Source organism: Gorilla gorilla, chromosome 18, assembly GCF_029281585.2.
Source record: "Gorilla gorilla gorilla isolate KB3781 chromosome 18, NHGRI_mGorGor1-v2.1_pri, whole genome shotgun sequence".
Classification (NCBI taxonomy): Eukaryota; Metazoa; Chordata; class Mammalia; order Primates; family Hominidae; genus Gorilla; species Gorilla gorilla.
The window spans coordinates 112,452,611-112,473,729 of NC_073242.2; the positions used below are offsets into that span (position 1 = coordinate 112,452,611).

A 21,119-nucleotide genomic window follows, 5' to 3' on the forward strand; every position below is an offset into this window, starting at 1 on the left:
GGGGAGTGAAGATAATTATTCAGATTTTCTTAGATCTTGGCATAGATGCATATTTATTTACATGGTTGCTAAGGGGATTCACAGCTGAAGGATGCAGAGATTGTCTTACCAGAAGGGGGCAGCTCCAATGTGGCCTCTAATGAGCTTTGATCTCCTTCCAGATGATAATGGCCTCAGCCCTATCTGGGCTCCAACACAGGAGAAGGTGACATTTGAAATTTATGACCCAAACCTGGCATTTCTGCGCTTTGTGGTTTATGAAGAAGATATGTTCAGCGATCCCAACTTTCTTGCTCATGCCACTTACCCCATTAAAGCAATCAAATCAGGTAAGAGGCATTTTAATTAAGATGTTCGATTTGGGCTGGCATTGTACTTTGGTTTGGCTGCTGGCTTCAAAAAGAATGAAAAGTCATTTTTCCTGGTTTGGATGGAATCACTGTAAAACCGATTGGGTGGCTTGGAGAGCTGGTGCATGTACAGCCTGTCGCGTAGCACACAGGTGGGAGGAAGTGGGTGACAGGAGAGGCTATGCCCCTCAAAGTGGGATGTTTACAAGCAAAACTGGATTGTTAGTGGATCGTCAACCTGGCACTGCAGTTTGATTCCATTTTGAAATATTACATGCGGTTTGCTTCTCCCTAGCTAGGGCTAAGTCTGGTTTGATCTCCCCCTCCTGCTCTCTGGCTGGCAGTGTGAGAGGGTGGCAAGGGAGAGACCTTTGGCATTTTGGCGGGGGGGAGTAACAATCTCCAGAGTCCAACTCCCCAAACCCTTCAGAATTCACCTTCTTCTTCTATAAAATTGGGTGGGTTAATTTACTTCTTTGAATTGTTACAGTTTTCTTCCCTGCTGAAGAAAACACAAGATCCCTTCATGGTATAAGAAGGGTCATTTTGTATTTTTCTGCAACCAAGCCAAGCTGGGTCATACGACCAGCTCTTAAGAACCCTGTTGAATCCCAGATGACTGAGCCCTTCCTACACAGCTGAGATAGACACCTCCAGGTGAGGGGATTTGGGACCCTGCTGCTTCTAGAGCCAGTCATTTACAAAAAAAAAAAAAAAAAACTGGCTCTCCTTAGCTTCTATATAGTTTCTCTAGTTTACTTTCCCACTGGATCTTAGGTGTAATGTTTGACAAATAGGCCCTTGCTGGATGTTGAATTTTCCTTCTTCCTCTTCCTTTAGTATTTCTGATGCATGGTGCATGAGATATGAGATCATAGATTCTTCTGGATTCCTCAAGAGGTCACTGTTCCCTTGTTTTCTGAGGATCATTTTTCAAGAGAAAGATGACTGTCATTTTAGTTACTTACATAAAAATACAGTCTTTTGATATTGTTTGGAAACGTGGGGCTCAATGAAGAGCTGAATTGGATCTTTTTTGTATTGTTTGGAAACGTGGGGCTCAATGAAGAGCTGAATTGGATCTTTTTTGTTTTCAGACATTCCCTCAACTTCCACCTTTTTTTGTATAACATCATAAACCTGACCATTTCTGCTACTGGGCAGGAGCCCAATTTCTGAGCAGCAGGCATGCTAGAAAATCCAGGTGCTGGCCGGGCACGGTGGCTCACTCCTGTAATCCCAGCTACTTGGGAGGCTGAGGTTGCACCACTGCACTCCAGCCTGGGTGACAGAGCAAGACTCAAAAGAAAATGCAGGTTCCTGGACCCACCACAGGGTGACGAGTCAGCCCAGGGTGGGGCCAAGGAATCTGCATCTTTAGGCAGCTCCCCAGATGGTGCTTGGATGGCACTTTGACAAAACCAAACTATGTCAAGGCTGCCTATCTTACCATTGAGGGAATGAATTCCTTAGCAAGTTAATAGATGAAACAAGACTTTGGGAAAATGTTTACACTTTCTGATTTTTTTTTTTGTACTCTAGAAATGTTCATTTTCATGAACATTGCTACTCTAGCAATAATAATGAGTATTCATTTGTAAGAGGCCTGATATTTGGCAACCCTTCTGAGTTAACTCACCCACAGTGTAAACTACCTTTTTTTTTTTTTGAGATGGAGTCTTGCTCTGTTGCTCAGGCTGGAGTGCAGTGGGTGATCTTGGCTCACTGTAGCCTCTGCCTCAGCCTCCTCAGTAGCTGGGACTACAGGAGTATACTACCACATCCAGCTAATTTTTGTATTTTTAGTAGAGATGGGGTTTTGCCATGTTGGTCTGAGAAAAAGTGATGGGATTAAAGGAGTGAACCACTGTGCCTGGCCTATAAACTACTTTAAACCCAGCACTGATCAGGGCTGTGATTCCTTGATTTGCTTCTTTTAGATTAGTCTAATAAGGCTTAGGAATGACACCAATTGTTCTGGTGCAGGAAGTGTAGCTTTTGGTACACTTTTACGTTCCTAGCCTTGATGCTGTAACAGATTTCTTTTTATGGTAACTGCCTGCCAGTTCCTCTACTGGACTCATCCAGCAGAGAGGGGCAGCTGTGCTGAAACCCCTTGGTTACCCCGACGTCCTCTTGAAGGATGAGGGCCTTGAGCCTCAGAACCCCTCCTAGTGCCTTGCAGAGATGTCAGAGTTGATGATAAAACCTCCTTACCTTAATGGGCATCAAAGTGTGTCAATTCATCTGCAGAATGCAATGACTTAGCTTGGAGATTTAGAAAAAAACAAAGGTCAAAACCTCAAGGGAGATTAAAAATGTGACCTCGTCCTCCCCCGACTGTGAGATACTCTCAGCAGGGACCTTTCCTCACTTCTTTCCAGCTCCTAGCAGTGCCTGGCACATCCATATTCATGGGAGGAATGAAATAGAATGAACAGGAGGCATTGAGGGTCTTCCATACTGAAAAAATAAACTTTGCCCATTGTCATTAGAGATGCACTGAAGCTTTTAAACCAGCTGGAGCGCAGGAAGGAAAGCAGCAGCCTTTACTGTGTTAGGTACCTTAAACTCTTTCTCTTTTAATCCTCACAGTAATCCTGTGAAAGGGGTTTTATGTTTGGTTTTAAAATTCTGAGCACTTCGAGGCCGAGAGACTATGACTTAACTTGCTCAAGGTCACACACCTGTAGGACCAGAGCTGAGATTCAAACCCAGGAATGTCTAATTTCAAACCCCGTGTTCCCCCTCTGCAGGCTGCCCTCTCACTGGGCGCTCAAAGCCAGATGCATTGATCTTACTTTAAAAGGTGTCTGTATTTCCCTTTCCCCAGTGAAATGACTAGAAGCAAGAATAAGAAAAACAATTATGTTTTTTTTTTTTTTTTTCATACAAGGAGGGCTGCCCAGTGCATAAAAATGGGACTTGGGCAGCGAGAGGAAGGTACATAGAGCTGGAGACAGCTGGTCATGGGGGCAGAGCTCATGTCTCCGATTTAAGAGGCACATGCCTAGTGTCAGATAGTACTGTCTGGCCTGGAACCATGCTATCGGAGTGTAGGGGCTACCCGATAGCCTCCCGGAACGCCATGGAGCAAACAGTCATTCCAGTTCATTCTAACAGTCAATCAGCAGCTAGACTGTATTGGTCCGTTCTCACACTGCTATAAAGACATACCCGAGACTGGGTAATTTATAAAGAAAAGAGGTTTGATTGGGTCACAGTTCTGCAGGCTGTACAGGCTTTTGTTTCTGGGGAGGCCTCAGGAAATTTACAATCCTGGTAGAAGGGGAACAAGCACATATTTACATGGCCAGCAGGAGGAAAAGAGAGCGAGTGAAGGGGGAGGTAGTACACACTTTTATTAAACAACCCCATCTCGTGAGAACTCACTATCATGAGAACAGCAAGTGGGAAGTCCACCCCCACTATCCAGTCACCTCCCACCAGGCCCCAGCTCCAACAGAGGAGATCACAATTCAACATGAAATTCAACATGAGATTTGGGTGGGGACACAGAGCCAAACCATAACATAGATTTCTTCCCCACTGTCCACAGATTAGCTCATTAGAGATGCAGAATCTCAGGCCTCACCCCAGACTTCCCAAGTCAGAATCTGCATTTTAACAAGATTCACAGGTGATTCACATTTGCATTAATGTTGGCATATCACTGGGCTAGACTGCAAGAATTCTGAGAGTCTCTATCAAGGCAAAAAACAAACTAGCAACAAAAATCACATTGTAGCGGTAGGGAAAAATAGGTCAGAAAACTTCTTTACAGCAGTATATTCAATGAGAGCAATGTCCCCATAAACCCTACCAGGAAATGAGTGGGTATAAAACATTCAGGTTTTATACCCCCTCAAACTGTCACTCAAGTATAAAATCAAAGGATGGATGCTCTCAAACATGCACAGCTCAGGAATTCTGTGTCCCATGGGCTCATTTTGAAGAGAACAAAAGAGGACAAATTTAGCCAATGAAGGCATCCACAGAATTCAGTAAGATGATGAGCATCCAGCCATTAAAAAATATAAATTTGTACATTTCCTTATGTATAAAATTGTGTATCAGAAGAGGAACACTGTAAACTAATACTGAGCTCTGGGTGGTAAGATGCATGCTGGGGAAAGTATATTGATGTCTTTGTCATACTTTGAATTGTATACATAAATAAGATGGATTGATGGGTAGATAAATCCATGACAAAACAAGTACAGTCAGCCCTCTGGATCTGTGGACTCAACCAACCAAGCTTGGGTTGAAAATATTTTTGAAAACATTATGTATCGAACATATGCAGACTTTTTTCTTATTCCTTAATACAGTATAATGATTATTTACACAGTATTTATATTGTCTTGGGTATTAAAGTAATCTAGAGATAATTTAAAGGATATGGGAGGATGTGCATAGGTTATATGCAAATACTACGCCACTGAATTAATTATTTAGAGACAGGGTCTTCCCTCTGTCACTGAGGCTCAAATTCAGTGTTGTGTGATCATAGCTCATGGCAGCCTCAGACTCCTGGGCTCAAGCAATCCTCCCGCCTCAGTCTTCCTAGTAGCTGGGACTACAGGTGTGCATCACCGTGCCCAGCTAAATTTTTTATTTTATTTTATTTCTTGTAGAGATGGGGGTCTTGCTATGTTGCCTAGGCTAGTCTTGAACTCCTGGCTTCAAGTGATCCTCCTGCCTCGCCCTTCCCAAGTGCTAGGATTACAGGCATGAGCCACCATACTTGGCCAACTATGTCATTTTGTATCAGGGACTTGAGCATCCAAGGATTTTGGTATCTGGGGAGGTCCTGAACGAGTCCCCCATAGATATCAAGGGACAACTGTAGAGTAAAAGTTTCATACAATCTAGGTGGTGGGTATACAAGTACTCCTTGTAATTTTTTTTAGTGTTGCTGTATGTTTAAGAATTTTATATTAAAATGCCAGAAAAACATAAGCCTCCCTTTGTGGGAGAATTATGGTTACAAAATGGAATGCAAATAGTATATACCGTGTCCATACAGAAATGATAATACACTTTAGGGGTGTAAAAGGAGAAACTGGGGAGAGAAAAGGAACAGGTTTGTGTAAGAATGTGACCTTCCTCTTCATAAGCAGTGGAAAGTGAGAGATTCAGGGAATATTGTTTGAAGGTGATAAATCAACTGAGAGTATAAAATGTTCCAAGAGAAATAAGCCCAAAATCTGAATGGTGGAAGGCACAGAGGAAACAGTGGGAGTGTCCTATTTTGGGCATTACTTGTCTTGGAGAATCAGTAGATATGATATAAATGCTTTCAAGACAAACTAGGACCACAGAAACCATCTCTGAGATACAATGCTAACTGGTAAGGCACTATCATTTGTGATTAAAAGCAACTCAAACATATGCATATGCAATCTTGGGAAAGATACTGTTAACCATGGTTCCTTTTAGGACAGAGAGGAGGACTGGGTGGGAGTGACCGTTCTGTTTCAGCCCTGTGTTCTTTTATACTAAATTAAAACAAGCCAGCAAACCAACCTTTGAGATGTGTTGCCTTAAACATTACTGAATTGGGGGAGGGGGGGGGAGATTCGGCTCCAACTTGCCCCCCTCAGCCCCAAATAAAAAGAAACATTTAAATGACTGTGAAAGACAGGTCCTAATTGTAAACAGGGAATGGCTTTAGGAGGAGGAAGATCAATACTGCTATGAACTACTAAGGGACAGAAAGATTTCCTCGCATTGGAAATCTTTAAAGATAAAACACACTCCCTGGTCCTGTGCTTTGTAAGGCTGTAAGTGGAGGAAATGGATGAGGATTCACTACTCTTTTGGTCTCAGGAGTATTTAAGGAATTGAACCACAGCTGCAATCACTACACTCAATGTGGAATGTTCTGTGGGTTTTAATTTCTTCTGAGTGAGTCATTTTTATTTCTAGATTGTAGATATTTTTAACCTTGTTTCCCTGTATGGACCAGTCAGTCATGGCTGCCGGCCTCTGTCCCTAACCATCAGGATAGGACCTCTGGCTTCCACAAAGTCAGCCCCCAGCATGGGGCACTGACTTCTCTACCCTTCGAACTAGGCCTATGATCCCGAGGTAGCCTCCAAAAAAAATCTAAGGTCTGACATTAATTACCTGCCTTTGCATTTTCCTCCTTGTTCTGCTTCAGGATTCAGATCCGTTCCTCTGAAGAATGGGTACAGCGAGGACATAGAGCTGGCTTCCCTCCTGGTCTTCTGTGAGATGCGGCCAGTCCTGGTGAGTGGAGAAACACCAGTAAGGGTTCCCTGAGCTATGCCTGCTGGTGAGGGTAGAAACGGCCTGTGAATACAATTGGCAGATGGACTTAAGCCCATTGAGAATTATCTAGCCCAAGCGTGAGACATCATACAAGAATTCCTTTTTGCTAATTCCCCAGTGTCCTGGGTTTTCCCTCCCAGCATCCTCCTTTCCTGGAGAATGCTGTGTGATTCTGTGTAGGCAGTGTAGGAAGGGGTGCCGGTACTTGTAAGTTTCTCATAGTTTCACTTCAGCAAGAGCCAGGCCAGAGGTAGACTCATCCTTTCTGGATGCTTTTTGGTGCCAGTGCATCTTTAGGAATCCTATCAAAAAGTCTGATAGCCTCCAATCAAGTAGAAGGACCATAAATTAATCACACCCCAAGCTGAGCATTTAGATGGAATCCATTTACAAATAAGGTGATCATGCACAGCTTTAGGTGAGTCCTTTTTCCTCCTTTACGCCAGAATTCTTTCCTTAGGATCAATACTCAGATATAGAATTAGTGGGATCAATTAATTTAGCTGAATGGTAAAACTGTAAAACCTGGGCTTTAGCAGAAGCCTTAAACCAGTGAGCATGAAGACCCTTTGCTTAGTGAAGCTTATCCCTCCCCAGCTCACTGAAGATCTGGGATTTGTGCATCTATTGCCCGGGGAAAGGGAACCAGTGCTGCTTCTCTCTATACATAAAACCCCTCCGCAGACACTTCACAGAAAAGTCAAGTGATAAAAATGGTTTTAGATTGTGGTAGGGCAGCATTTGCCTAGGCCCGCTGCTCTGCGAGGCTGTTGTAAACAACCGGAAACATTATAAATAATTTAAGTGATTAGGTATCACCAGCAGCAGAGAAAATTAGTATATTTAAAAGAAAATTGTGTTGATGCAGATTTGACTTCCTTGATGAGGGAAGCTTAATGCCGGGGCTGCCGCTATAGGGAGCCAGGGGCGTTGTGTGGGGTTCTAAATGGAAAGTCGACGCTCACAAATCTGCTTTCTGAAAGTTTTCTTTAGTTCAGCTGCTAGGTCTTGAGATTTCATTTAATTCCACATCTGTCACCTGGTTCTGTGCCACTCACAGGTGCAGCTCGGCATTTCTGTCCACACTGGGATGAAGAGTCGCTCTTGGAAGCCGAGCTGAATTGCATTCGGTAGACCTGGGCTTTCTCCTTAATGCCCACGGTCATACCTTTTATTTATCACCATATCCTCTGGAAGCCAGGGAGAAACTCTGGTAAACAGCCTCAAGGCAGACTTTTCTGAGCAAATGATTGATCCAGTAAGGGCTAAGATGGAGTTTACTCATAAAACCTTTGCTGAGATAGAGTTTACGGCCCCAGAAAACTGTCAATAAGCACTTTACACACCTGAAGAAGCCATTTACATGTCACAATTACTTTATCAAGTCGCAGTCCTTTACTTTGTTAGCAGTATGTTTAGTTTATAAAGAGTATTTTTAGCAGCATTTTATTACCTACTGTATTTTGTTTAAGATGTAAGAAAGGTGGGGGAGTTGAAAAGAGTCCCCCAAATAGCCTGTATCTAACGACCGTTACCATCTTGGTAGATTTCCATTGCCTTATGATTTTGATTTTTTGTATATGATATTTCCATAGTCAGATTCATACAGGTGCCCTTTTCTACTTCACAGACGACTTTAAATCATTTTCAAAGCCATTGATGCCTGTTTCATCAGGTATGGGTCCCTAATTCACTTATTCTCCTACTAACGGAGAGTTAAGTCATTGGCAGTTCTTTACTTTATAAATAATATAGGTCTTCATGTAATATTTTCTGATTAAAAATTATTTCCCAAGGCTAGATATTTAGCAATGGAATAATAAATCAAAGAAAAAAGGACCATGTATTTTTACCTGCATGTCAAATTGTTCTCCGCAAGTAAATAGTTTCTCTTAAGTTGATGTATTATATCCCATCTTGCCATTAACTGGAATAGGCCTCCACTGGAATGATTTAACATGGTGAGATCCCGAAGAATGGGACTGGGGAAAATAGGAAAGCTTAAATCGTCATCATCTTCCATGGGCAAACTGGCCATTTCTGGAGGGCACATTTGAGAAAACTGGCTGCCCCACGACCTGTTTAGTACTGATCCTGGGTGGACTGGGTTCTGTTTTGTGCTGGGTAGGAGCCAACCTGCAAGGGGTAGAGAGTCCCTTCTTTAGAGTGAAAGAAAACCCAGGATGTTGTGCACTAGATTAAGGCTTATCCTAGAGCAGATGCTTGAATCCCTTTGTAGAATAGTGCACACTTTAGAATCCTGGAGGTCCAGGACTGGGAGCTGCACTCTGGCACTGAGCTGGTCCTGGTTTTTGAGGTTGGGAAAGATTTCCTTACACCTGGGGAGACCTGGAGGGACACAAAGGCCCTCCTTACGCCTCATCAGCTAAAGTTGGTCAGTTTGCCTAATGCTGGCTCAAAAGAGCAAAAACTGCTGTGTTTAACATCCGTGACCCAAGAGTTTCACATGACTACTGAACACACAAAACCATGAGCATGCAGTGGAAAAAGAGGAAGACAGACTAAGGTACACACCTGGAGCAGGTGGCTGGCAGTTGAAACTGAGCCAGTGGAAACCTCAGATGATGAGAACTGTAACACATAACTCATAGGATCTTTCAAAGACATCCAAGGAGAGCACTGGAGAAAGCTTTCTGGAATTCAAAGAAAAGACCTGATTTGTTGCATTAAAAAACTCGGTATATAAAGAGATCTGCATTAGTGACACCAAAGATAATGTGAAGGAAATGTCTCACAATCTAGGGCAACCCCCACCATGAGATGGAAAGAAAGGAAAAGGTGGGCTGGGAGGACAGATGCCAAGGACCTAATATGAAAGCATGTCCCAAAGGACAAAGTTAAACAGATGGTGGAGGGCTATTAATGAAATAGCGAATAGAGGAAGTGTTTCTCTAATCTGCTGCTTGTGAGGGCCCACTTGGTTGCAGGTGGGATGAATAGAAAACACATCCATACCCTCAGTAATATTTTAGTAAAAATGTTAAGTTCCAAGGATAAATTTAAAAACCTGGACTTCCAGCACACTAGTTGTGTATAAAGGAAACTGAATAAGTCTAATATCAGACTTGTCCTCTTTGGTGCTGAAAACTAAAAGACTCCCAAAGTGGGTAGAATGTGGACTAGGAAGACAGAATAATTCAGTGTCCAGCCCCCGACATGTCAAGGAATTTCAAGGTATGCAATATTTTAGATATATCGTGTATCCTACTCAAGGGAAATCTTGAGGCAGCCCCTGAATCGATGATTATTTTAGTCAGAAAAGAATACTTTTAGATAGGGAGGTGAAGAGAGGGAAACCAGTGAATAATTAATTTTGCAGTACAATTACATCTTACAGGATGATGACAGTGTGATAAAAATTTTGTCATGGTAAATATCAAATAAGGATTTTTGAATTGGAAGAAATATACCATGATAAAAAATGACAATAAAAAGCTAAAAAATAATCAAGTATCAACAAAGCAAAGGCATGGAAAGGTAAAATAAAGGTATCCTAAAGGTTATTTCAACTTTGACGACTAGGGAATCAGTCAGTAAATAAACTATACTGCAGAGGGAGATTTAATGCTACATCTGATGTTAAAGGAAACTGTGATTTTAGTTAGCATTGTTAAACTGAGGGTAACCACTGTCAGAATTGAAAAACAGAGAAGAAATAAGGAGGAAAAAAAGGAGATCAACATAAACTTGACCAAGAGAGTAAAAATAAGGTAAAGAATCAGAAGAAGTTAAAACAAAGTAAAATGTGTAGTAATTGAAGTGAAATGGATAAGAACTTACATTTAATTTGGTGAATAGGCTGAATCCTCCTATTAGAAATCTACCTGCAGTGTTTACAAGAATAGGCCTAAAGGCAAGGTAAATAAAACAAATAGGAATGGATGGAAGAGTTACTGGGAAAATTGGGAAGGAAAAGTTAACATCAATCTAGAATTTACGATCAGAAGTACTACAGTGTATTAAGACGAACAATATGTGATGATAAAATGCTTGTTTTCTAAAGGGATATAAAAATCATTAGCAAATAGCATAGTACCTAAGTATGTAAGACAAAAATTCCTACAAATACAAAGACAACCGTATAAAGAAAAAATCTTTCAGAATTTGGAAAGTCTTATATATAAGAAATCAGCAAAGACATAGTATCAAAATAATTTGCCTTAAGAAATATACAACTTTGTGTCCTACAAATGGATAACATACACTATTTTCTTCTATGTCTCAAACTTCATAAATTTGATTGCATTTGTTAGAAAAATTTAATACTTTTTTAAAAAATAATGATTTCATAAGTCATTGGCTGTAACTTGACTAGATTCAAAAGATACAAAAAGATGGCAAAATTGCTCACAATTTGAAGATAATAATTTTCTAAATATACTAAAACAAGTAAAATTACTTAGAAAGTAAAACATTTATGCCATAGTTACATTTAGAAGAGGAAAGTGCTTGCCTTAAAACTTCACAAAGAATGAAGACATATGTACTACTAAGTATTCATCTTCAGAACTTTTAAAACACCAATAAAATAGAACAAAGGAATAAAAGAGATAGAAACCACTTGAATAAAACACAAATAAAAATAAAAGGATAGAAAGAATAAAACATTCTGGTTTATCAAAAAGGCCAAATTTTGTTTTGAGACAGTGCTTTTTTCTGTCACCGAGGCTGGAGTACAGTGGTGTGATCATGGCTCACTGCAGCCTTGACCTCCTGGGCTCAAGTGATCTTCCTGAGTAGCTGGGACTACAGGCATATGCCACCATGCCTGGCTAATTTAAAATTTTTGGTTGTGTGTGGAGACAGGGCCCTGCTTTGCTGCCTAGGCTGCTCTCAGATCCTCCTGCCTTATAGCCTCCCCAAGTGCTGGAATTACACGTGTCAGCCACTGTGTCCAGCCCTCAAAAGACCAGTTAAACTCTTTGCCTACTTAATAAAAGAATAAAGAGGAAAAACATGTAAGAGTAAATACTGGAAAGGAGACTGAACCCCAAATAATAAACTACAGGAAATGGATGATTACCTTAAAGAATGTAAATAGGCAAAAATTGTTCTGAAAAGCAGTAGAAAAGTTAAAACACCTACTAGATAAAACAGGTTTAGGATCTAGATGGTTTTATAGCTTAGTTTTGTCTTCATTTAAATAACGTAATTCCAATTTTACTCCACCAAAGCAAGAATAACAATGGAAATCCTTCCTCTGTCTTGAAGCTATACAACTTTCATATCAAAACTGGAGAAAGATAGTACTCCTAGCTTTCCCCTAACCTCATTCAGCTGTAGACCAATGTCATGTGTGAATATAGATGTTAAACTTCAAAAAATAGCAAATATCCAGCTGTTTACTAGAAGCGCAATATATTACAACTAAGCATTTATTCTGGAATGCAAGGATGGTTTAACACCAGCACAGTTAGCAACAAATATGAAAAAAGCATAAACTAGAAGGTGCCATAAATGTAAACAGCCAAATGAAATAATCAGTATAATTGTAGAAAAAAGGTCGAGTGATCTCTATTCTATACAAATTTAAACTGTACAAATTCTGATTGTATAGTTTACAAAACAGGAAGACTTCAATTTTAAAGAGACTGATGTTTATTTTTCTTGTATTTATTGAATGTAACCACTTCTGTCTGTTCTAGAAGTAACAAACAGAAATGTGGTGTGGGAGGAAGGGACAAATGGGCAATCCCATTTGTGATACTGACAAAAACCATAACACATTTAGGAATAATTTAAATAAAGGTACAGAACTTATATAAGAAAAAACATAAAATCTTATTAAAAAACAAAACACCATGTGAACAAGTAGAAATTTATACCAACCCTTCCAAAATTAATGTTTGATTGGAATTGGAGGTATCAATATAAACTCGTTACATATATATTTATATATACATTCACACATAGATGAATGAATGTGTGTGTTTACATGTTACTACAAATACATACATATCCTAGCTCACTCTGCTGAGTGCCTAGAACTTATGACACCCCAGTCATTGGTTTCTCAATTCCAGATATTGCTAAATGCCATATGCCAATAAAAAGAAATCAGGGCTCCTTAGACAAGTGGTTGATTTCCAGACTTGGGATAAATAAAATATAAAAAGGACCTGGAGCATCTTAACATTTCAGTAAATAAAGAAGTGCTGAAAAAATGGTGGAAGCACATCAAAGGGGCCTAGGAACCAACCAGGGAGCGCTCCCAATGGCCACAGCTGGAACAATTTGCATAGCAAAATAATGATAATATCGGATTCTAGCACACAGAATGAAATAGCCACATGTCTGTGAATGAATGAATACATAAGAGAAGAGATAGCTCTTCCTTACAAATGAATTCTGATTAATAAATGTAGAAGGAATGAGGGAACTAGAAAATCACTATTGAAACAGCATAGTACTAACTGCTGCAGTAAGACCTACTGATGAATGCAAAATGAAAGCTGGAGAAGAAATATATTTCCATTGTCCCAAAAGTGTCTTCCTCCAAGAAATTTATCAATTAGAAAGAAAAAAATAGCAGCTTTACAGCGGATAGACCCTGCAGGCACCATCTTAATCAGATGATCAACGTTACCAACCACCTGGAATAAGGCACATTGAAATCACGTACTTCCTGATGTGAGACTCTGAGAAGGGTACATTGCTTCTGTGACATTCTTGCCAAAACTGCATCGCCTCAAACAAATTATAAGAAGACACCAGACAAAAGTTGCTGGACATTCATACAAAATAACTGACTAGTACTCTTCCAAAGTGTCCTGAGGGAGGAATGAGGAAGCCATACAGATTGTAGGAGACTAAGGCAGCACAATGACTAAAGGTTCTGTGGGATCCCGGATTGGATGTGGGAACAGGAAAAGGAGATTGGTAGAAAATCCAGTGAGATATGAATAAGATCTGTAGTTTTAGTATTGCACCGATATTAATTTCTTAGTTTTGATACTTGTACTGTGGTTGTGTGAGATGTTAACACTGTGGAGTCTAGGTGGTTGGGGTATGTGAGAACATTGTACTATTACTGTACCTTTTTTGTAAGCTTAAGCTTCCAACATAAAACAATTTAAAAGGTATTGGTGGGGGAAAAACTTTATTTTTGGTGTATTTTTTCCCCCCAACAAACAGGAAAAAAACTAAAGGCAGAGAATGCCATAAAGATTTTGTCTCAGGCCAGGTAAAACTTATTACCAAAAGCTTCATTTTCTAATAAAACAAACTAAATTTTTAAGTGAAAACTCAGACTCAAAAGAAATGCGGGAAATAAGTATGACAAAATGCTTTCTCTTGACTAGAGTGGTGGTTCCTCAAGTCAAGAGGGCTGGTTCATTTGCTGTAGAGGTATTCACTAAACTGTTTCTATCTTTTATGTTCTTTTCTGAATGTGCATTATATCTCATATATATACAGTGTACCCAGGACTACAGTATGTAATATAGCTGCAAATATTTTGGCACTCAGAAAAGGTGATAAAGAGTTGCAGTTATAGAAGCATTCATAGAAAAGGTGAATTTTGAACTTGCACCCGAATAACAAATACCCATTACATGGAATAAAACAACAGAAGCCATTTTCTTCTAGGTGCAGAAAAGGGAAAGAGAGACCTTTCATGGTATAGTATTAAGACTTAAATGGGGTTTTCATTTTGCTTTATTTTTTGAGACAGGGTCTCATGTCTTGCCCAGGCGGGAGTACAGTGGCATGATCGTGGCTCACTGCAGCCTTAACCTCCTGGGCTCATGTGACCTTACCCTCTCAGCCTCCTGAATAGCTGGGAGTACAGGGTATGCCACCATGCCTGGCTAATTTCTTTCATTTTTTATAGTAACAGGGTCCCACTATGTTGCCCAGGCTGGTCTTGAACTCCTGGTCAAGCAATCCTCCCACCTCAGCCTCCCAAAGTGCTGGGGATTACAGGCCTGAGGCACTGCGCCCGGCGATTTGATTCTTTTTTTTTTTTTCTTAACTTTTCTCTGAACTTTATTCTGTAAAATTTTACTTTAAGTTCCAGGATACAAGTGCAGGATGTGTAGGTTTGTTACATAGGTATACGTGTGCCATGGTGGTTTGCTGTACTCGTCAACCTGTCATCTAGGTTTTAAGTCCCACATGCATTCCCCACCCCCCAACTAGCCATGGTGTGTGTTGTTGCCCTCCCTGTGTCCTCATTGTTCAACTCCCACTTATGAGTGAGAACATATGGTATTTGGTTTTCCATTCCTGTGTTAGTTTGCTGGCTGAGGATGATGGTTTCCAGCTTCATCCATGTCCCTGCAAAGGACATTATTTCATTCATTTTTGTGGCTGCATAGTATTCCATGGTGTATATGTACCACATTTTCTTTATCTAGTCTATCATTGATGGGCATTTGGGTTGGTTCCATGTCTTTGCTGTTGTACATGGTGCTGCAGTAAACTTACATGTGCGTGGGTCTTTATAGTAGAATGATTTATATTCCTTTGGGTACATACCCAGTAATGGGATTGCTGGGTCAAATGGTATTGCTGGTTCTAGATCCTTGAGGAACCACCATACTGTCTTCCACAATGGTTGAACTAATTTTCATTCCCACCGACAGTGTAAAAGTGTTCCTATTTCTCCACAGCCTCGCCAGCATCTATTGTTTCCTGACTTTTTAATATGCTTTATTCTTAATAGGGAGGAAAGTCATTACCAAGTGAAGTCATTACTGACTCTTCCCAATGCCTCACTTGATACATTCACTTAATCACCAAGGACAGCCCATTTTACCTCTGCTTACTCTTCAACCTTTGCAAACAGCCGGAATAATCATCTTCTGTCCCCCTTCTCCAAAGTCACAGTTCCAGCTGTTACCCTGGGTACTGTTTTGTTAGGTCATTAAAGGACGAAAAAACCTTGCAGAGTATGGTCTGAGTCCGTGTTTTTCTAAAAGTAAATGACAAAGGATCTTGTTTGTGCACCTCAACAGATGTTTTTGTAGCACAGGAGTCTTTCACTTGAACTCCATCGGGAAAGGCCAATTGACTTGACCCTCCTGCAAAGCCAAGCTTCACAGAGTAGTCAGGGATCCTCTGAAACAGACGAGGTAAAACATCCTCATCCTCCCCCTGCAATGAAACCCAAACTCCCTACCCTGAGTGGCTTTTGTCTTTTTTTCTCCCCTAGCATAATGGACTATTTTGGTTCCTGCAACTGAAAAGCTTAGGGGTAGGTCTTGTTTCAGTCACGGCTGAATCTCTGTGTTCACTCAGTGGCTGTTTTCCTCTTTTTCTGGCACATTCCAAACTTCTTGACCCAATAGCAACGTGGCCATGACAGAACCACACTTACTCTTTCAGCTGATCCCAAGAAAAGAAACTCTACCAAGAGCACCAACGAAAGTCCCACGGATGCGTCTAGTTGGCCTTGCTTGGGTCATGTGCCTGGAGGTTGTACTGGTGGGGGAAGTAGAAATCATTACTGGCTACAGGTGAGGCACATGCCCATCTCTGCAAGATGTAATTTATGATACCTTGGCTTTTTTGGGTAACAGCTTTGAGAAATAATTCATATAACCACATATCATATAATCACGCATTTAAAGTGTACAATTCAATGGTTTATAGCCTATTACGTGTTGTACAGTCATGGCCACAATCAATTTTAGAACATTTCCAACACCCAAAAAGAAATCTCACGCTCATTAGCTGCTGCCACTCACTCCATCCCCCAGACCCTGGTGACCTTTAATCTACTTTGTCTCTGTGATTTTGCTAGTTCTGGACACTTCATATAAATGGCATCGTGCGATTTGTGATCTTTTAGAGTTGGGCTCATTCACTTAGCATAATGTTTTCAAGGTTCATCCACCTTGCAGCTTGTTACCTTGCGTTTTAAGGCCCTTAAAAGATTTTAAATTATCTGCCTCCTGCCTGCCTTTTTGTTCTCATGTCATGCTGTTTTTTCTCCTCTGCTGGGTTCCACTTTAAGCATGCAGCTGCTTAGACACTTTTGCAGTCAGATAAAGGCCAGAAGGTGACATGTAGACCAAGGGAAAACCGGGTTAGATTAAGAAATAGGATCTACAGGAAATGCCGTCATTATTTCAATGTTTTGCAATAAAGCAACAGTGTAAAGACCAAGCACTTTTTAAACTGCTTGCTTCCCACACAATAAATAATTGTGTTTTATCTTTCTTTGGTTAAAATAGGCCCTGGCTCTTCTGGGCTAATCCAAGTTGCAAAACTTCTGCCCCATGCTCCCTTTGGGCATGCTTGTGAGATGCCAGGTTCACATTTTGGTTTGGAAGGTGTAGTCACCACATGGTTGTTCTCTCCCCTGCATCCTCCAGGAGAGCGAAGAGGAACTTTACTCCTCCTGTCGCCAGCTGAGGAGGCGGCAAGAAGAACTGAACAACCAGCTCTTTCTGTATGACACACACCAGAACTTGCGCAATGCCAACCGGGATGCCCTGGTTAAAGAGTTCAGTGTTAATGAGAACCAGCTCCAACTGTACCAGGAAAAATGCAACAAGAGGTAGGTCAGCCCCTCCACCTGCAAACTTTTGGGGGGTCTCTAGGCACAGTGATGATGGGCACCACGGGCCAGGCTTCCGGAAAGCCCTCTGAGTTGCTTTCTTCAGAAATCCTTGGCCGGGCATGGTGGCTCACAGGCCAGGCATGGTGGCTTATGCCTGTAATCCCAGCACTTTGGGAGGCTGAGGCGGTTGTATCACCTGAGGTCAGGAGTTCAAGACCAGCATGCCCAACATGGAGAAACCCTGTCTCTACTAAAAATACAAAAATTAGCCGGGCATGATCGTGGGCGCCTGTAATCCCAGCTACTTGGGAGGCTGAGGCAGGAGAATCGTTTGAACCTGGGAGGCAGAGCTTGCAGTGAGCCGAGATCACACCATTGCACTCCAGCCTGGGCAACAGAGGGAGACTCTGTCAAAAAAAAAAAAAAAAAAAATCCTTTGGCACCCTTGACTCTAGTTCTCTTTGTTCTAGAAATTAACCTACAGTAATACCTTAGGCGCTTGCCACTTCCCCTAAGTAGAACTGTTTCCTCTAGAAGGACACTTCAATTTAATAGTGAAAATAAATGATGACCACTGACTTTTAAGGAGTACTTATTGTGTTCCCAAGAATGGGCTAGTCCAGCGGCTCTAGATTGGGTCAAGATCCCCCAACAGGGATGCTTCTGGTTGTGCTACAGGCATGTAATGGGGTGCGGGGCAGCCGGGGTTGCCAAGTGTTTCATAATATGTCTAAATCTTCTAAGAAAGAATCATCCAGACAAAAATCCTAATACTAGCCACCAACGAGAAACTGTGCTGCCTCCCTTACTCACATTATTCTCATTTAATCTTCATGTCAGCCTGCAGAGTAGCTCTTACTCTATTTTACCATTGAGGAGATTTAACCTGAGTCTCAATGTCTTACCAGGAACTTGGAGTCTGCCTCTCTGACACTCAGCCCTATACCATCCAGCTATGAATGACTGGCAAATGTACAGAAAGAGAAATGTTAGAGTTCAGCACATAGCCCATTTCTCATGCCCCACTGCTGATGGTGAAATCTGTTTTATTTCAGGTTAAGAGAGAAGAGAGTCAGCAACAGCAAGTTTTACTCATAGGAGCTGGGGTATGTGTGTAAGGGTATTGTGTGTGTGCGCATGTGTGTTTGCATGTAGGAGAATGTGCCCTATTCACACTCTGGGAAGACGCTAATCTGTGACATCTTTTCTTCAAGCCTGCCATCAAGGACATTTCTTAAGACCCAACTGGCATGAGTTGGGGTAATTTCCTATTATTTTCATCTTGGACAACTTTCTTAACTTATATTCTTTATAGAGGATTCCCCAAAATGTGCTCCTCATTTTTGGCCTCTCATGTTCCAAACCTCATTGAATAAAAGCAATGAAAACCTTGATCAGTTAAGCCTTCTGTTGCACGACCTGTACAGTGAACAGGATTTCTTTTCTGGCCAAGAAGATTCTACCTCTAATGATCCAGGTAACTGATGTCCGTGGAAGATGAGCTGGAAATGTAAGAAACTATTCATGAGATTCTGAAAAGGATTTTAACTCAAAGGCAAATGATTCCATAAGGGCCCAAAGAGAAGCCCTACCCACAGGCAGCCTGCTCAGTTCAATGTACTTTAACTACCACCGGCTGCCTGCTGCAGTCCACAAGAAAATGGCTGAGTGATGGGATCTGTTCATTAAGACAATTTCTAATTAATGGTGACAGCTTGTTTTGTGACTAGAGTTACTGGGATGGAGGTAGGAATCTTGGGGCCTCTTTGTTTTAAAAAGCCCATCAGAGAGACCAGAGCCCTGCTGTAGGGGCAGGTTCTCACTTGCCCCTGGCTCTGCCAGCTGCTGGGAGGCTCTGGCCCCACTAGTCCCTCATGGCCCTACTGAACTGGCTGGGAGGCTGCTGGAATGGCCCTTGGTCCACAGCTCTCCACAGGCAAGAGGTCAACTGCTGCTTGAAAGAGGTAGACAAAAGTTAGGTTGATGGCGAAATGTCTCTGGGTTACCCAGTTTTCTGGAGCAGCAAGCTGAGCTTTAATGGGCTAAGCATTAGGGTGTTACAGAAAATTTCAAATGCAGCCATCTCCCTTGGGGCAAATCTACCTAGTTCGTGATAGTATGTGCGGCTGGCCAGGGCTTTACACCTCTGCATTTTAAGATGTTAATACATACCAATGATGTAATATGGCTTTTTAAAGGAGAGGAGAGTGCTGGGTTGGGAAGGGAGGTGGTTGGTAGAGTCACAATTTCTCAGTGAGTGAATTTACAACTGATGGGAAAAGGAGTGTAACTGTGAAAAACAATGGCTGTGGTGGGGAAGAATAAACCAGCAGTAAGCCTGATGTTTGATGTGGATGGAACTGGCCCCTAGAAACCCATCTGACCCTCCTCTTGTTACCTGAAATGCTGGGCTTAGCAGGCATGTACTGCTGAAAAGTAGGGCAGAACAAATCAGGCTCTGACCAGAAGATCCTTCTGGTCCCTTCACTCTACAAAAACTTACTGATCACCTCCACATGCCAAATACAGTGCCAAGATTTGGGGGTGTGATGTTAAACAAAAAGCTATGGGTCTCATCAATCATCTCCATCCACAAGCTCCTAAAAGAAAGGCATTTACCTTGCTTGAAGCCAGGAATACAGGGAATAGCAGTCTGGCCAAGGAAGGGCTGTTATCTGGTGCTATCACTCCAGTTACTCCTCCAACTGGGAGTTGCTATTTTATTTGGCAGTCAGCAACTGAAGAAAGAACATTCCTCTTAGTGGCAGATGTTCAAAGCAACTTTCAAGAAAGGCTAGGTGAGAAAGGCACTGGGATGAGTGCTGCAGGCACTCTGTAGCCAGGGCCCCATTAGCCTTTGGCCAGGTAGCCACCAGAACCTATTTATTGCACCTGGCATCTCCCCCAACCCCTCTCAGGTCTGTTATGACTTCCACACAGCAGAGCTCAGGTGTTGCTGTCATTACCTCCTTTCAGCTCCTCACTTCATTCTACTTTAAAGCCACAGTGCTAAGGCCTGCATCCCCTTTCTGCCCAAATGGGTTTTTTGCTACCATATCAAAGAAACTGACATATGGCGGCATAGGAAGCAGAAGCTAAGCCTCTCTCCAGCTGCTGCTGTGTAAAATCCATGTGTGGCCAAAGAGAAGTCAGGGGATTATGACATAAATGGTGCTGGGAAGAACCCTCTGCCTAAAACTGTCTCCTTCTCCTGGTGCTACAACTGGAATCCACCATGAGAGAGTACTTTCTTCGGTTCTTTCCTCCTGTCCTTGACAGAGTAACACGTTAATCTGGTTCTTGGTGGTGTTAGGGACTGATTCTCTCAGGAAAGGCACACATGGTATGATGGCTCTTCCCAGAGTCTATGTGATGCTACATAACTTCAGTATCTAGCTGAGATATGCTTCCTACATGACTGTTAAAGCACAGCCAATCCAGGCCAAGAAGACTAGTAACAGGCACGTTCTGAAAGATGGAAGCAGCACTGATAGATCAAAACCACCACTGCATATGTAGTACATTCTTTTTGTTCACCATTTTCCTAAGTGTGTTATTTAGAATATTGGTTATTACATGGAAAAATAAAGTGGGGAGGCTGGTTAGGCCTTGTGAGTTTGGGAAACTTAGGTTATAAAAGCTAAATAAATAGTTTTTCTACTGTGAGACTAGATGTGCAGGAGTGAAAGGTGTAGAGGGTCTTGTTTTCCAAATTCGATCTCAGAATCTTTTTGCCAGAAGTGTCTCATGGGACTTATCTATAGTGGAACACATTTGAAGACCTACTGCTCTATTAAGAAGGCAGCCGGGCAACATGGTCTAATACTTCGTATGCTTTGTGACCTAGTAAAAATCTAAACTTAAGTCGCCACGGCCAGTGGCCTTTAGATTAAGCTAGTCTTACCCCTGGGAGTATACCAGAGCTTTCCAAGGAATACACAGAG

General features: G+C 41.7%; 1 protein-coding gene across 3 annotated transcripts in view; it reads left to right on the plus strand.

The window, feature by feature from the left end:
• Window positions 1-18,567, plus strand: part of PLCG2 (phospholipase C gamma 2) — a 178,130-nt gene extending 159,563 nt beyond the window's left edge. For all 3 annotated transcript variants that reach the window (XM_019012688.4, XM_055366757.2, XM_055366758.2), the window contains 4 exons: window positions 162-329; window positions 6,517-6,605; window positions 16,988-17,172; window positions 18,231-18,567. In XM_019012688.4, the coding sequence (XP_018868233.1) occupies window positions 162-329; window positions 6,517-6,605; window positions 16,988-17,172; window positions 18,231-18,273 (485 nt within the window). In that variant the 3' untranslated portion in view covers window positions 18,274-18,567. The remainder of the gene's footprint in view (window positions 1-161; window positions 330-6,516; window positions 6,606-16,987; window positions 17,173-18,230) is intronic.
• Window positions 18,568-21,119: the final 2,552 nt, after the last annotated feature.